The 18,736-nt window shown below is 35.8% G+C and overlaps 1 protein-coding gene across 12 annotated transcripts in view; it reads left to right on the top strand.

Annotated features, from left to right (window-relative positions):
• Positions 1-18,736, top strand: part of NBEA (neurobeachin) — a 514,855-nt gene that overhangs the window by 416,595 nt on the left and 79,524 nt on the right. For all 12 annotated transcript variants that reach the window (XM_074859829.1, XM_074859824.1, XM_074859821.1 and 9 more), the window contains one exon: positions 9,229-9,341. In XM_074859829.1, coding sequence (XP_074715930.1) covers positions 9,229-9,341 — 113 coding nt within the window. The remainder of the gene's footprint in view (positions 1-9,228; positions 9,342-18,736) is intronic.

The following is an 18,736-nucleotide window of genomic DNA, read 5'->3' as shown; positions in this document are numbered from 1 at the left end:
CGCTACTTCATCATTCTCAGCAACAGCAACTAGACAGCAGAATAACAACAGTATTCTGCCTAGTACAGATGTCACCTGGATTGTGGTATGATTAGATTACAGCATCTTTTCTCGTTTAGTTCTTTGAGCTGAAATATAATATCAGATTAGGTATTTAAAATGAGAAATAACTGCCATAGACATCCAATCGTTATTGGCAAAAGAAGAGCTTTTCTGGCAATTGTCATTAATTAAACATTCACAATGACATTATTCCTTTCACCTTTCCCTTTTCTATGTGCTAACTCCCGTGGCAATTTTAAATGTAAAAAGCAGCGGTTTTCTACACCATATACAAAGATTTCCAGGAGGTTGTCTACTATTACGATTCCTGCCTGTAGCACACATGCTGCTTATGAACCTGCCTGCAGAGAGCCTTCTTCAGACATTTCACTCCAGTGATCTTTAATTTGAAACCCAAATTAAATTCCACAAGGCATTTTGTACTCCACTGTTACAAGTCTCATCTTTACTTGGTCCTGACTTTTATACTTGAGGTTATCCTCAGGCCAGACATAAGACAAATTTAAGTGTGAAACCCAAAGGTAGTACCTGTTACGCTGACCAGTCTGAGGACAGTCACTATGTTCTTCCCAGTAGGTCAGTGGCAGAATTCAGGAGCTGTCAAACTAACTTGCTTTGAACCTTTAGGCTTTTGCCTCTGTGCTTATATGGTAGTCATCTTCTGTGCATCCAGTCTTACAGACATTAATAAATGTGTCATCAAATTATCCCAGTGTGATACAGAAGTGCTACTGCTGAACAGTTGGAAATCTGAGAGCATGTTTACCTTGTGCAGTGGAGCACAAAGCAGAGTCCCTGAAGCTACTGGAGACCTGGGCTGGAAAGCCCATATGGTGCGGCCCAACACAGGCTCACCAGCTTGGTTCACGAGCACTATAGCCACCGTCCCGCAGATCTCTGCTGAAGGAAGGAGCCCTGCTGAGCGGTTATTACCTCTGGCGCAGCACCACAGGAATGCTGCTATCCTGCTCCTGGACATCAGTCTGCCTCCAGCCGCTCTGTGTCTCTCACATCCGCTGCCCTTCTGGTGATGAGGAAATGCAGGCAGAGCCTCACAGGCTCCCTGACTGCCTCACCTGAACTTGAAGGGTTTACTGGAGAGCTGGGAAGTTAGCCTAGGTCCCCTCAGTCCTTGTCCAATATGTTACCGACAGAACCGTCCTTCACTTGTAATTTCCTTTTTATGCATTCATTTCTTCTGTAAGCAGCATGTCTAAACTCTTTAAATGAGAGTAGACAAGAGCGGAGCCAATTTTTGATAAATTACTTTTCATTTTTAATCAATTTAAAACTCCAAGGTCATTTATTTTTAGGTACATCACCAAAGCATCCAAACCTGAAAGACATCGTTATGTCTGAAGTCAATTAGGAATTGCAGTGACACTTATGCTAAAGTATCCATCAATAAACAAGTTTCAGCCTAAAGAGTTTCCTTTCAGAATATCTCAGAGGTCTCAGGAAAAATGTTTTTTGACCTGTTGTTTGACAGTAGTACTGGTAGGCAGGCTTTATAGCCAAACACCTGGGTAGTTGCATGAGGCAAGTTTCTTTTAATGTTGTCTAGTGTCATTCACCTGCCTTACAACAGGATGGCCTGACATTTGCACTCCAGGTACCACCTTCTATACCAAAGGTTTGGAGGATTATTGACTCTATTTTGTTTGTGTGTCTATGAGCTTGTACTGTATTTGGAAAAGCTTACAGCAGCTTGGTCAGTACCTTAGTAGTGTCTCTCTCTGACTCAAAGCACTTATTTTCTGGCAGATTTTTTGCTATCAGTTTCTTACTGGTAAATCTCATTTGTTCATATAATCTCATTGTTGTTAATTGCATAACCTCACTTGCTCATTTTCACAGCATTACCTACCATTTTATGAAGTCTTTCAGCAGTGCATCATCAAATTCAAATTCTAATTTAGGTAAAGACCATATTCCCTGAAAGAGAGGGAGGTAAATTTGAGTCTCTAGAAGCAGTTCAGCTTAACTCTTTGTCTCCATCTTGTATTAACTGACTCATTTTGTAAAGTCATTCTTTTTAATGATGCTTTGAGGTCACATGGATCAACAAATATATGTTTTCTGAAGGAGAGCCAATATGCTGATTGTTAAAAGTTTTGGAAGTGACCAGTATTGGTCAAATAAAAATTAATACCATGCATACTCTTCTACTAAGATGTCAACAATAAGTTGGGTAACATTTGAAGACATTTTCCTTGCCACAAAGAATATCCCTTACTCTGATTTTTATTTCAAACCCATCTGCATTGCTTGGCTTTTGCTAATGGGTCCTTACCATTCTCTTTATTTTCTGCTGTGTTTTCATTTTCCAAGAAGGGTAACAGTCATCATGTTCATGTATCACTGTACGATCTCATAAAAGATTTTGGAGGGATGTCTAAAAGCAGCTGAGATTCTTGGGTGCTTTCCCAATCAGCAAGAGTGCTGTCACATCTGATAGTGTTCCAGCAGGATTAGTGAAGTAAAGGGTCTGCTGACATCACCTATGACTATTGCAGGTTAGAATGGCCTTCAATGCAAAGAGCTTGTAAGAAAGCATGATTGCATTGTTGTATTATGTTCTTCCTATTTCTGCTTCATTTTCTTGAAGATTTTGAAGATTTGTAGCCTCTATGAACACAGATAAATAGATTTCAGTTGCTAATGTCATTATAACATCTGCGGTCACTGATGCACTCTCATAGAAACTTGTGAAGTTTTTTTGAAAACTAGAATAAAATTTACTGTCAATAGCTGGACTCCCTGCCAGTGACACACACACATAAAAACTTTTCTGAAAACAACATAAGAGAATTAAAACTGACTGAAAGCCAACAGGCGATTCTACACATGGCAATAAGCTTTTTATTCCAGTTTGGAACAAACCCTAAATTTTTCCAACATTTTGACAGAAGAAAAAATCCCCCAAAGTTCTTTTTTTGAAAGATAACCTTGTTTTGTAGTTCTAATGAAGTCAGAACTTCAGCTAGGAAGCTGACTTCCAAAAACTCATGAAGAACTTGGGGGTATTGCAAAGAATCTCTTCATAAAATTCCTGGCAAACCAGAAACCCACCCACAATGGAGTGTATGTGAGCTCCAAGTCCAGTGGCAGAGGAGAAAGCATCAAAACATAAATATATGTTATAAAGCCTAGAGGTTCTCACATCCCCAACCTGTTTCCTGGCTCCACCATTGCATGGCAATCTACTGCCAGGGCTTGAGATCTGGGAAACTGCGGGGTTGAGAGCTATGAGGCAGCCTGATTGACACCACTGCTTTTACAGCTGTGCCTGTGCTTCTGTAAATCTTCTGTTGAAAGGTATTTCTCCAAAATACTTCCTTTACAACAAATAGGTGTTTTTTGATGAAGCACTAAAAAAAATAATATATCTACCAGAAATACAGTACTGGAAGCAAAGTATCTCTACTACATGTTGCCCTTGTTTTGATAACACTGAACTGATAACTGTCCAGATACATCTGTGTTAAACAGAAACAAATTCTTATATGGACTGTAGACAGGACCCTTGTCAGTCAGAAGTAGATACAGGATTTTCTATTTTGTATACAAAGACAGAGTATTGACTATATTCATGACCTCCTTTGCCAAGTAAAGACAAGACATGTATTTTCTTTTCTTTCTTCTTTGGAAATCCAATTTCCAAATAAATTTTTAATTACACTCTTTTGTAATGAGACCGCATAAGAAATATTTCCTTAGAAGATACAACTTCTTTGCCAGTAATTGTTCGTGTAGGCAGCAATGGCCTAGTTTTAGACTATAACTGTTTGTTTAATCAGCATCCTCTTTTTTGACAATATCATTGGTTTTAGCTATTGAGAAATACAAGCTTCAAAATTTTTTTATTCGTGTTGCCATTTAGCTCCTACTGGCTTTTTCAGCATATCTGAGCTATAGCTTAGTCAGTTAAGAGGTGTGGAGGTTTGGCACTTGTGGATTATGTGGATTATCTGCTGGTAATTGATACATAGGTCCCTTTGTTGATTTTTCTTCTCTTCCAAATAGATAGAGTTCCACTAACGAAGTGCTTTAATACACTTTTTTGCCAATTCTTTGTAGCTTTCTTTCTTCTTACAATGGTCCTTAAGTAGCATCTAGCCCTTTTTACAAAACAGTAAGAAATCACTTATGTTTTCTTGTGATCCTTTTCTGAAATTATTCAAGAAACAGCAGCCTTGGAAGAGAGACATTTAGAAGTGAGGCTTCTGACACCAACTCATTTCTTTCATTTGTGACATGCAACTGGGTCCTTTCCCACAAGAAGTCCTTTGACTGCTTGTTAATACTGTTAATTACACAGACTGGTTGGTCTCTGTAGAACAGGACCTCTGAAATAAATATATGAATCTCTCCTTAAATCTCTCTCTGGTTTGCCAATTTGTCTGTCTTGACAAGCATGGCCCCTGGCTATTCTATAAGTTCTTAATCAATGTTTGAAATACTGAAGTGTCCCCTTGGAAAAAATCCATCTTTCTATGACTTTTTAAAAAATCTTTACATCACCCTGTTACCACCTCTGAAACATTGCCTGACTTCATTTTTAGTTTAACTGTTTCTGTTGTGATCTGTACTCATGACTTAATAACTGTCTACTTCAGCTATCACAGTTCTCTCTTTCTAGATAATTTCTTACCCAAGGATATCTGATTACCATCACTTGCACTGGCCTGATGTCTCATTGCAATTTCAATTCGAAATTACTCTCCATTTTCAAAACTCTTTAAAGTCTTGTTTCAACCTGTTTGTCTGGCCCTCTAGCCAACTATTTTCTCGCCTCCCTATTCTGTTTCCAAGGTCTTCACCTCTTTCTTGCCCTCTTTTCTGACTTGAGCATATTTCATCATGTTTACAGCTCTGGGTTTTTCTCCCAAAGGTAAACACTACACTCTGCTACTTATCAATCAGTCTCAGTGTTATACTCTCTGTGCCCCTGGTTTTTGTCCTGGTTATGTAGACATAAGCCTTCCTGGCCACCTTCCCCCTCCTCCTACCTATTGCCTTCTCAGGGATCCTTTAGCTTTGAATGCTTGGAAGCATCTATGATTATTCTAATTGTCCTTTCTTTAGATGCACAGGAAAAGGCCATATTGCATGTGATCAGCATGTATGTCAACCCTCTGGGTGATATAGGGAGCAAATAATTTTTACTATTCTCAGTTACAAGATTATTGAAAAAAGTACTTAAAACTAATCCCACTACAGCAAAAGGAATCAAGAAGAGTGGGAACAGGAAGTCATCTTGTAATATGGTTGCAGTACGCACTGTTTTAGTTAGAAGTCTAGATTTCAAATCTATTTCTCAGTATTTAACTGATTTCTGCTAGGTTTTTTTCTTTTCAAATTGCAGAATGAGTGTTTGCATTTGTATTTATTAGAATTTTAATTCTTTTAAATCCTACCTGCCACAGCTTTTAAAAGAAGTGGAGAATAATTATATCCATAATTTTTGTAAGTCATTTCTCATAGTGGAAAGGGATTATTTTTAAAGGTTTTTGGAAAAAAATGACATCTTCAGTCAGGTAATAAATTCAGATGAACTTCTTCCCCCTCCCTCTTTTTTTTCGCCTGTTTAGCATTTTCCACTTTTTTACTCTGTGATGTACAAGCCCTCACTGGTTAATTATGTATATATTTAGCTACTGCATGTGTTGGGCTTATTATTGTCATCTAATTAGATGTAACTCGAACTACTTGCTTCTAGAAAAATCATTAAAAATTCTTTCCTAATGACCTAGAGATGACAAAATGTCTGTAAAGTGTGAAGAAGCAGACAAGCACAGGAACATCGCTCTTAAAGAGTGTTAATCCAGATGCTGCAATCATCTAATTAAACAATATTTTGCTGTCATTAACATTTTCACCAAGGAATTGCAGTTATAATTTCTTTGTCAGCTGTCTCTAGCTCACTTTACCTTCAAAACTAAAGTGCCATATAAAAACGTTAAATTGGATGGTTTAATTAAAAAGTTTTTTTTAATGAAGAAACATATCCAGTATTTCTGAGATCTCATTTACTATGCCTCAGTTTTATTGTTCAAGTAGATTAGTGTCACAGGCTTGCGATATTTAATATTCAGCCTTTAATATTAATCTCTGTAAGCCTACTTGGGGGAAAATCTGAAGCTTCTGAAAAGGTATAGGGACTACCAATAGCGGTACAGGTTTATGTTTTATATTTATTCAGCTACAGAAAGAACCAAATAATTCTTGCTGGAAGCACCAGACAACTGATGAGATGGCTAAATATATTCATCTGGTGACTTTACTCTGAAAGTAGTCATTGTGAATCCAGAACTGATCAAGAAAGCATTCCTAATAAAGTTAAACCACTAATATTTATGCATGTTTAGAATTAGGGATCTGTAATCCCATTATAGGCCTAGATCACTGTCTTCCACTCAGATAAGCATAGATGTGTGGTCTTACCTCATCATTTAGGTTTGGTCTCCTTTCACAATTTAAATTATGGTTCATCTTCTCAAGTCTTTTTTGTTTGTTGATATTAAAAAGAAAATTGTTGAATTGAGAAAAATAAACCACTAACTTTTTTTTACTAAATAAATTAAGAGCTATTCTTTGTAGTTAATCTCTTCATAAATAAAATATGTTTTATAAATATTCAAGTAGGAGAGAAGTAAATATTTTGTTTATTTTTTCACAAGACTATGATTATATTTATCAAATACATGATCACGAAGACTCTGTTGTTTGTAATTTATCCTACTTAAACTGAAGGATAAACTGCTTTAAATTATTTCTCACTGCGGGATTAAAAAAATGCACACAAGAGTTACTGCAGTGTCCTGACGTAGAGTTAATTCCACATGACAATTTGTTCATGTGTCCATACAATAAGTAACTTATCAAAACCACACAGTAAAGGAGAACTCGTGTACAGCAGCTAGGCTCAGGATTGCTTTTTTTCTTGCGCTATTCACATATTTATGATTTTCCTATGTGGAATAGGAACAAAAAGTCAAAATCTTGTTGACTGAATACTGAAATTGAAATTAAATGAATGAAATGAATATCAAAATTAAGTAAAACCCCAATGTGGAAAATCTCAATCTTGAAATAAAACATCATTTTGGATAACCCTAAATTTCCTTTCAAAATTTTGCAAAAAGATGTTCTCACCCTTCCAAATGTTTTTATAAAGTGTTTTCAGTTGAAGGTCTTTATAACTGTGAACTCTTTTCCATAAAACTTTTGATTCTGAAGAATCATCATTTTTGCTTATGCTTTGTAATAGACTACAGTCATCTCAGTCATTCTCTTCCTGAATCTCAAATTTCTTTTAGTCTGCTGTCTACATAAACACAAATGTCTTCCTTTTGTGGAAGCTTTTGCACATTCTTCTTTTACTTTAATTGAGGATTTAGATGGTGAGAAAAAGTTTGATTGTATAACGGTATAGTTTTATAAAGGCCATATTTTATAGAACCTTAAATTTGACAGTCTCAAGAAACTTTACAAATCATATGTAATTAATCCCTTGCCAAAAAGGAAAATAATATTCTGATTTGACAGATATGGAAAATGAGGCAGAGTTGTCCTACTTCAAGACATATAGAGCCCCTCCAGAAAAATGTAAAACAATAAATATTCTGCTAGAGAGTACCTTTCCTTTTCCTTGCTCACATGGATAAATTCTGGTGTATTTCTTGATTTAATTATTTGATACATTCTCATTCTGTCCAAGAGTGGTTTTGCATTCATTCATTGTTGATATTAAAGAAGTGGGTTTGTTTCTATCCGTCTTTATTTGTGTGTGGCACACAGTGCTGGTATTACTTTTTTTAACAAAACTGTAATTGCAACTCAATTTTTTTTTTATAATCCTGTGAACATCTGTGTTCAAAATGTAAAAATGAGGACACACAGTTATTAAAAAGATACACTTTTCCTGTTTTCAGTGAAACTATGTACAAAATAGAAACATGCTTCTTGTTCATCAACTTCTATTGAAAAAATAAGGTGTTTGTAGAGTAGTGAAAGTTTCACATTTCATTAAGGCAGAGCTGATTTTTGTGGAGAATTGAAAATGCTATTCAGAACAAGGAAGCCTGTGTTTTTCTGTGCTGGGTTTTGTACCCCAGGAATCTGTTCAGAATCTGGAAGGAAGCAGTTAGTGAGACAGGGCTGTAAATCTGCTGCAGGACTGGGAATTGTTAACCTGGGTTATTTCAGTCTGCTAATTATATTATATAAATACACACACACATATATTTATGACCTGATTTTGTTTTTTAAGACTCATGTTGCATATTGTGTGGTTCTCAGTAAATCAATATGGTGGATGGTTCTGTACTAAGCAACTTCATTTGTTCTATCACTGAAGTGTTAGATACTACTAAATATCAGCTGAGATAGAAATAACAGACTTTCCCAAACACACTTGTCCTGGTGATGAATTCATAATTTTCAGTTCACTTCAGTTGCAGATTGTTCTTTTGAAACTATAAAGATGGCTTTTGCACATTTGAGGCACTGGGATGGTAGCAATGTTTCCTTCATTAAGTTTGGAGGGAGTGGCCTGGGACAGTCAGCTGTCTTTTAGGAGGGAGAAAAATATTTTTAATTTTCAAAGTGGTTACAAAATAGTATTAAAGCAAACATGACTTCCTCCACTTTGATTCCATGATTGCTGTGAAATCTCACTACTTCTTCAGTGAAGAAGAGCCATGGGGAATAATGGATTAATATGGTCTATCTAGGATAGACCTAGATTTGAAAACCTCAAATTTAGCCCCTTGCTGTTTGGAGTCTCCTTTAATCTTTGCCAGCTAATGGTACTGCATACAGTTGTTAGGAAAATAATAGTCTAGTGGTTTTACATTTCAACATTCATGCTGTGAAAATAGCTTAATGGAAATAAAAAAGAAAGTGTTTATTGGCATATGGTGCGTTTTAGTTGGTCCTAAAAGATACTGTGCTCTTTATATTATGCTGATTTCTGTGTTGACCTCTGATTCAAGATAAGTGCATCTAAATGAATACTTTTGTCTGGAAGATTTACACCTGATTCTGTCAAGTGGTGGGAACTGAGAACATGTGATGCAACAAAAGTAACCGCTAGATTGCTTTTCAGCTGGAGAAGTGGACACTTTTTTCTAATTCTTTAAACATTTTCTTTCTTAATAGGACGAACATACAATGATCTGAACCAATACCCTGTATTTCCATGGGTTTTAACAAACTATGAATCTGAAGAGTTAGACCTGACCCTTCCAGGGAACTTCAGAGATCTTTCAAAGGTATGCTTCAATTCTGTTAAAGACAGTCAGCCAGCCCCTTCAGGAAGAAATTTTGTTTTATATTTATAGTCTGGTTAAGTTAGGTCTTTATCTTAAAGTCGGAAAAGTCTGAAATAGACTTCTCTATTTTAGAATAATTTTGTACTGAATCTCTACATTATGCTACTTCCATGTCCCTGACTGATCTGGTTCCAAACCTGTAACTCCTCTGTACTTTCTGATATGGATCACATCAGACCACTTCATCTCACTAATTATCTCCCTTAGTTTTTTAAAGCTGATCCTTTGGAAATAAAAAGCTTGAACTAATTTTTCACTTTATTTTGCAGTGACTAGATGAGTAATGTAATAGCAGCACCTCCTTTTGGTTTAATAATTATCCAGTAAACAAGTACTTTGTATTTTAGACCCTGGAGTATCTGGTCCCTTTCATTATTTGTTGGTTTTGTCCTTCAGCCAGACTTGGGCAGTTAGTGCTTTATAATTACACAGTTCCTAGTATTTGTTTCTCTAATAGCACCAGACTGCCATCTATACCCAGCTGTGGTCCTCTGATTGTGTCAACAGACTGGAGAGAAGGTGTGTTGGCCAAGCATAGCAGAAGCATATGGAGGGGCTCTACACAAAAAAATGGGTTTGAAACTGGGTTGTGGGAAGTCTCTTTCCTGGTGCCTATCAACTAAGAAAGTGTATGTACTTTCTTACTAGTGAAGGTGGGTAGCCTTGCAACATCCCCAGCGTGACGTTTCTGTTGTCTGGACATGGACAGCTTTCTTTCATCCTTGCCACAGTTCCTCAGCCAGGAGGGAGAAGTTGCCCGTCCAAGTTGAGTGAGTCTCAAAACCATAGGGGGCCGTCATTTGCTGACTTAAGGAATGAGGCTGGAGAGTAGAAAATGACCCCCAAGACCTGTGCTGCAGTCCTGTGCTGCAGCCCCTGCTTTTCCTTCTGTTGCTGGACAGGGATGAGAGTTTCTGTGGCTTCTGCCTTTAAGTCTGCTTTTCTTTCCTCCTTTTCCTGCACACACACATCCTGGGCAGCAACGGAGAGATCCCACCTTGGGTATCTCATAGTCTCATATCCCTGTTGGAAAGAGTGTGCTTGCAATACCTCCAGATGTATTGTAACCATTTCTGGAAGCCTGCTTTTGTGAGGCTTCCAAAATAATTCAAGTAGGACTTGATTGCATAATAGCAGATAGAGACACCTAAGTTTTCTCTCCCTTTTTTTCTTAGATAAATAAATAATTAAATAAAACCAGAAATTAATCTACATTCATGGTATGCCTCAAATGTAAAAAAATTAGTTGAGACTCTACTTACATTATGTAAAACTTCTGACCTTTCACAATATTATAGGTATGTTTCACAAATGTGTTTTTCAATTCTGTAACACCATTGTAATCTGTGCCAGGAACAATAACGGAAAATCCACAGACATGAGCTAAATAAAGACCAGTGATCATCCTGCACTGGCTTGTTCCCTAGCATGTATAAAAATATTTCTGGTTTAGAATTGTTTGTAGTGATAAACCTTTCATTAAGATGCTTACACTTTTCAAAATCTCTCAAACTCACTTCTTGCTAGTATTAATAGCACTGCATGTGGTGAAGTGCAACATGATTAAGACAGCGTCTCAGGAGTCCTTCATTAGGTACTTAGTTTTGGTTGAATCCAAATTTTTATGGCAGCCTATTAAAGTATGTAATTGCTACAGGAAGTAGCATGATAGTTGAATAGATAGGTTTTCCTCATGAGTTAGTAAAGACTCATTATGGAATTAGTGCTTGTATAGCTTATTCAGTATCACTGCACTCCTAGTAGAACTCTCCCTTGAAAGGAAATATAAAATCAAGTCCCTGGTTATTTATGATTCTTCAAGAATCTGTGCAATGTGCACAGCAGTATTTTGCCCGAGGACTTTTTCTTACCCAATTTGATAACTGCATTCTTTTATTCAAAAGCTACCAGTGGTTTCCTCTGGAAAAGCTAGGGTTTTGACCACTAAAAAAAAAGCCTACACAGAACTAGTTAAGGAGAATGGTCTTTCCTTTCTGGCAATATCTGGGCTGCATTTATCCCATGGATGCGTGAGAAAACACGTGCAATCTGTAAAGTGTTGTGGGATCCCTCAGGATAAAAGGAGTGTAATTGTCAAATTTTTCCAGTGTTTACTATAATAACATCTGATCATTTTACAATGGTTTTAAAAGGAAAAATAGATTAATATTTTTTTGTAGAAGACAGTGGCCAGTTAATATTAAATGCCCCTCTTTGTGCACTTGGGCTGTTATGCATTACTTGCATCCTGTTTCAATTTGTGCATTATCAGTAAAAATCTTCAAAATCAAAACATATCTGAAGTATTTCCTTGGCAATTCTGTTTTTATTTTTGATATCGTCCTGTATCTGTAAGTAAGCCCCTTCTTTCCTTGTTAGAGAGGTGAATCCTGAGTAGCCTAGTGCTTAAAAGCAGGAGTTAGTGATTTATTGTTCACATTATTGAACCGGGGTGTGCTATTAAGCCTCAGCCAGACCTCTGGGGCAGGCACACACAGTATCCTTTCCATGAGGAGCCACTTCCTTCTGTCAGATTTTACCTTGCAATGGAGAAATATTCCTGCAGATTTGATGGCAAATCAGAACCTCCAGCTAATCTGTTGATGGATAAAATATCCTTTGTCGATTCTTGGCTTTCTCTCTTCCTGCAAGTTTGCTCTTCTTAGGTTTCACAAAGCCTCTGTCCTTAAAGTTTAGTAATTAATACCTCTCAAACAATCTTTTGAAATTATTTAGAATTTTAACACTATTATATATGTGGTAAAAGCACACAAAAGCAATGAAATTAAAAGAGAAAACATCTATCATGCTTTGTTTTGTTGATTGAAAATAGTTTTGGTAGTTAAATGTAGATGCTAAATCTAACTTTCTAAAACATAATTAATTTGTGTATTATCACACAAAGTTCGTACAAAGCTCTGGTGTCAATTATGATAATTGACAGTACTTCTTTTGAAATTTTTTAACCTTTGATTCCTAGGCTTTCTGTATAAAATGTGATACACCACCTTTGCAATATCACAACTCCTAAGTGAACATACACAACAAATGCAATTCATGTGTTTTGTGGAAATGAAATTAGATGTGTTTGGCTTGCTTATGATGTTAGTGACAGAGTAAAACATATGCCTTTTGCATTTAACTCAAACTTAAATATTTACATTTCTGCAAAGCTGTCTTGGAACATGTAACTTGTCCTTTCCTTCTATTCTATTTTATTCTGTTTTTATGTAGCACTCCTTATTGTGGTACTTTTACTTCCAGATGTTGTTTGTTGCCTCAGAACAATTATAGTTAAATATTAGTCTGAGAATTCCTCTGTCCTTTTTCTTTGAAGTGTTTGGAAATTCCCCTATCAAGGCTTTTTTTTCCTTTTACATATAATTTGAGATTTAAAACCAGGGCCCATGGGCATAGAAGGTGCCATAGCAGTAGGATATATTGGACCTCTCATTTGATTAGACAGTGTAGGCTCAAGTTTTATTCATTACATATACAAGGTTAAAGGTTATATTTATTGTTTGACAGGATGAAAAGCTAATGAAAGAGGCTGTCATAGATACATAGATTATCTTTTCACTATCAAACCACCAGGTGATCTGCTTATTTTCTTCTTTATTGAGATTTCCTTTGGAAGAATACCCATGGTATTAAACATTAGTACAGGAAATGTGTATGCAGCCCTTACTGTACACTGAGTTTTGGGGGATTTCAACACACTTAAAATGTAGTATGGTTTGTTTGTGCAAAATTGTATGACTTTTACTCCTAAATTATAGTGAGTGCATCGGTTTGACATGCTGCATTGTCCCTGCTCATTAAAGTGTAAATGGGAATTTCTTCTCATTTACTTCCAGTCATACCTCCTGTTAAATAAAATGATTTCTTCACCAGGCAAAGTAATACTAATATTGACATGTGTATGAAACATCACACGCCCATTCATTGAGTGGAAAAAATTATATTTTGTTAATATAGAAGGTGTTTGACTGACGGGTGGTGATAAGCATAACCACTTTTCCTTATTACTGTGCCATTTCAAGAAAAGGAAGTGATAAAGCCCCAAGGCTTCTAAATGTAATAATGCAAATGAACACATCGAAGTGTGAATATTTCAAGGCAAACCACACTTAATACTTCCAAAAATGTGTAAGCTGTGGAATGGAGTTTATGGACTTATCAAGAGCCACTCTCACTGTAAAAATGAAATCAGTTTCTGTAACTTCTCTCTTTACCGCATGCAACTCTACCATCAGAAGAAAAGTGAGTTTGATTCTCATTTGGTTTAAGCCACACAGTTAAACATTTTATTTTTTTAAATAAGAAGTTTGTTTACTCTGTGAAACTCTGGTACTTTGAATCTGCCAGAACTCTTGTATTTTATAATGTTGATATTGATGTGTTGAAGAAAAGTTGTTTACAAATTTGGATAAAATTAGAATTTATCTTAAACTTTAAAGTACCCTCCTGAGAAGTTCTACTTAAAGGTTGTTGTTTGGTGGGTTTTTTTAATAAAAAAGCAAGCAGTCAGGAAGAGCTCAGTCTGTATTCCGCCAGAGCCACATAAAGGCATGCTCAAGATTTCTTTTGTACCTAGCTACTATTTTGCACAGTACATTACAAAAAAAACCACATAAACAGATAACAGCTGCATGAATTAGAGTCAAGATAAGCAGACTATTTCAGTGGCTGCATAAATGGGATGCTACGTTCAGTTATGCTCTCATGAGAGAATGTAGTTCTATGAAGATTGCTGGCAAAACAGTAAATATTACATGAGCTAACATAACATGTCCAGTGGATATAAACACTAGATGTATTGACAATACACTGGTTCAAAGGCCAGATGTCTAAAGAGATTAGCCAGATGAAAAAAGAATGTCATGAATAACAGTGTGTTTTTAATGTTAAAGTAAATACTTACTTTATTTTTAAATGGAAAAAGAAGTATAAAATAAACTCAGGCAGCTTTTAGTACATCAGAAGTGAAGTGGCTGAATAGGCATTGTCATAAAGTGAGTTCTTTTGCTTGGTCGGAGTAAAGTATATCTTATAATACCATTTTATGAAAAGTTAATACTATTTGATATGAGTCTTTACAAAGGGCTTTTTTAATAAAAAGACAAATAGTGTGTTTGGAAAAAGCATTTTATAAAACATTGTAGAAAGAACATTTTATTTAATGTTCAGAACAATTTGACTCAAATTCAGTTTCTGGACTAGTCTTATGGTTAAGGTACTGGACTGAGACATAGTATATGGATTGATATTTGCCTTTGTATTGTTTATGCAAGTCATTTTAACTAGTTTACACAGCAGTAGAATCTCACTGAAATGGAAATAAAATTTTCTCCCATTATGTGAAGGTACGGGGATTGATCCATAAATAAAATTTATCTTCACTTTATACCCATGGTGTCAGAATTAAAACCATAGTAGTTGACTTTCTGGACTGAGAATGGCACTGTAACACTATGGAAAAGTGACCAAAATTGCATATACCCTACACATTTCACAAGAAATGTCAGACTACTATTACTGTAGAACATGTCACCTAGCAGGACACATGCCTCATCAGAGAAAATCTGAGTTAGTTGCTAGTCTGTACAACTGAGTTTTAAAATCTTTACAGAAAATACATGTCTTTACTGAAGGATGAACTTCTACCATTTCTTTGGGTGACAGCATTTTGCCACATGGACGTTAAAAAAAAATGCTAAGGAAGCTAGGGGCAGACTTCTCTGAATTTACTCTGTGGCATTTCATTTAGGGAAGTTTTTGCTTTCAGAAAATGCCTGGGCATTTGGAATACAGAAGCTGATCTATTTGTGGTTAATCAACAAGTTTTTAAATTACACAACAAAAAAATGTGAGATTTGAGTACTTTCCATTAATGTGCATAGAAGTGGTTCACATAGAGGTCACCATTACTGCACAGAAAAGGAGAAAAGGGGGATCAGATGTTCCTTGTATTTATTTGCCACAGGCCAGAGATAACTGATGTAATGCTGAACCAGAAGCTGCAGAGTTGTACAAGCATGGGCAGCTGCATTACTTCTGAGACTCCAGTTGTCATCTCTGCATAAATGGTGCTGTGTATGCATGTTAGCTCCTCTAGAGCTAGCTCAGGGATTTCTAGCACACCTTTGTATTGCAAGCGATAGTCATACCTAAGCAGTTACCCAGGAACACTAGAAATCTTTGTGGAATGGCAGAAATGAACCTGGATCTCCCGAATCCCAGGCTACCATCCGGATCACTAGTTCCTCAAATCCAGGATCTGTCCCAAGAAGTCGAGGTGAGACTTTCTAGCTGAAGACAAGCTCTACCTCACCTCCTCCTTTCTTTATCTGCAAGGACAGGTAATTCCCAGAAAAGGTTCTTCCCAGAGATTTCCACATGAAAATTTCCATGCCGTGCAAGAAAAGAGATGACTCTCGTGATATTTCTCTCTAAAGATTCCATTTTATTCAGCAGATATTTTGTGCATTTCAGCATTTTTCTTCAAATGAATCCTAAAGTAATTGAAAGAAAAATGGATTCAGACTCTGAAAAGAATATTGATGAGGATGAAGGTAATCTTCAGAATACAGCTTTTTAGGTTTATCATTTAATAAATTGAACATGTGTCTTCTGAAAGTAGATTATTTTAGCTACTGTGCAGGCATTTTTACATGAAAATGGGAATGCACCATCTTACAATCTTACATCTTTTATCTTTTAAATTGAAATAACACTTCTCCGTGAAGAACCTAGAAAACATGATGGTGTGTTTGCATTAGCGTTTTATGTGATTTTGGAAAATCATTGTCAAGTTCTTGAGTGAAAGTACCTTTTTCATTGAATACAACTATATATTTTTTTTTTTTAAAAAAAAGGAGTTATTTAAAGCTACGGGTTAAACCATCATTAAATTTTTGCTAGTCTATAAAATAAAATACCTTGTAATTATTTTTGAGCATCAGTTATGCATCACAGTTCTTCTTACTGTAATCAATTTACAGTGAAGAATGAAAACACATGGTTTATTTGATGAAAGATATCTGATTAGCTTCAAATATATTTTGAAAGGCCTAGAGTTTTGATTTTCAGTCTTGAATTAATCACCATATCGCTTCCCTACTGTACCTTCAAACATATATATACAGTAATATTGTGACAGATGATGCCTCTGTCTTCCATAGCCTCAAAATTCACTGCAGTGTAGGGTAAGAGGTACCTTCACAGTGGAGGGAAGAGATATTCGCAGGGTGTATTTTCCATTACAAAATACAATCTCACTGATTTGTCTGCCATTTTGTGTTTCTTTCTCAGAGGGGGTGAACGTTTTCTGTTAACAGACTAGGGTGTGAATTACTGCTTTAGCTTTTGAAATGTGCGTTTGGGGATGGGAATTTGTTTTGCCAGAGTAGTGGATTCACAGTAGCTTAATGAGGGTGGTATCAGGAGGTCCCATGCAGTCCCCAAAGCAACCCAGAGCCCTGATACAGCTTAGCTAAATGCACATATATCTACACAGTTTGTCAGTCTAATAGGAAAAGAATGTCTTTTAATAAGTTACTCTTTCAAGAAAGTGGTTGAACAACCATTTTTATATATTGGCAGCTTATAGACTATAATAATGCCAACATGTTTCCTGACAGTGGCAGGATGTGTAGCAAAACTGAGTATAACAAAAATGCAAATATTTATTTCTTCTTTTTCCAGTAGTTGGAAAACAAGCCTGGAGAGTGTTAGGGAATGGCTCATACTTCTTTTTCAACAATGTTTTGTGAGGTCTTGCAGTGCAATCTGCACCAGATAACACTGATCCTTAGGGATTACTCATACATTTTACACTTATGAGAAAGCTATTAACATCTCCATGACACAGCAAAGTATTAAGCATCCCAAGTGTTTCATGTGAAAAATACTGAAATCATAGTTTTAAAATCTAAGTGTTCATCAAACACTGCTATTTAAAAACAAGTTCTAATATGTAAAATTGGAAAACGTGATGTTCTACGTCAGCCTTTTTAACAGCCATCTCAAAAAACATAGCAGCAGTGAAGGAATAAAATACTTGTAGCTTTAAAATAGTTCGGTTACATACATAGAATAGTGAAACAAACTGATTTGACCTTGTACTGCTATTTCCATTCCAAATTACTTTGCATTTTAGCTCAGTAGAAAAATTATGCGGTAAAATGAAATGTCATAATACCTGGTAGTATTTTGAAAAGTGTCAAAGTCCTTGAGTATATGTTTGTTGTCAAGTTGTAATTCCCTTAATAATATGAATTCTAACTCTTAATCTTTGATTAATACAAATCAAGTAATCATTTAAAATTATATTAAGGTTATACAATTATTATGTGTGGAATTGTGCTCTCCTCTAAGTATTAAACTCTGTGTGTTTGGTCAATTTTACTGCAAAAGCTAAAATCTGAAGATTCTTTGCAGATAGGTAATAAATACACTACTACTAGCTCATCTGGAAAAACAGATTTAAGATCACTTATATATTTATTTCAACATTTTAGTTACTTTCTGTTGTATTTTCTTTATCCCAGGGACTTCTGGACACACAATGACCAATACATTTTGAAAAAAATTCTGAGCTAAAGTAGGTTAAAAAAATCACAGAAAAGCATGTATCAGCTAAGTAGACACACCAAAAGTAATAGTTCCTGCTACTATCTTACATTTCTTTTGGTTTTTACCTAATTTGTATAGATTGTCTGTTACATGTGCTCAGAATGGACTTTGTGAATAATTTCCAAATTCTATTGTTTTTAGGTACAAAGCTTGTTTGTTTTGCTCAGTAAAATGTGGCTTTGTTCAGTCAGAAAATACATCCAGTCCTGCAGGACTATGCATGGTTTTTAAGTATTTCTGCTTAGGATCACCAGACACCATCAGCAGTTCTGCGTGAAATCTTTTCATCATGAACTGTGCGTTACAAAGTATCCTGTGTGAGCAAAAGTCAGTTTTCATTAGCTGTGTGATTATGGTGAATGACAGCGACAGAAATATTAGTTTGGCCTCGATGCATTTTAAATGCATTTTTAGAAGTCTATTTCCAGAACAATGTTAACTGAATTAATTGGGAAACAACTCATACTTCAAGAAGGTCTTGAAAAATCTGCAGATGTGGATCACTTGTATTTGTCATTTAAAATAAATAAAGTCATAAGACTTTTAGTACACAAAGCCTTTCAAAAGAAAATCTAAGATTACAGCAATCTGAAGGGATTACTACAGCATGGAATGAGTTTGGTTGCAGAGTCTCTCCTGTGTAGTGAATCTTAATGCAGAATTAACCCATGACATATCAGACATGCTGCCCTTCAGCT

The sequence above is a fragment of the Strix uralensis genome, chromosome 2, assembly GCF_047716275.1.
Source record: "Strix uralensis isolate ZFMK-TIS-50842 chromosome 2, bStrUra1, whole genome shotgun sequence".
Lineage (NCBI taxonomy): Eukaryota > Metazoa > Chordata > Aves > Strigiformes > Strigidae > Strix > Strix uralensis.
This window is presented reverse-complemented; position numbering and strand designations above follow the sequence as displayed.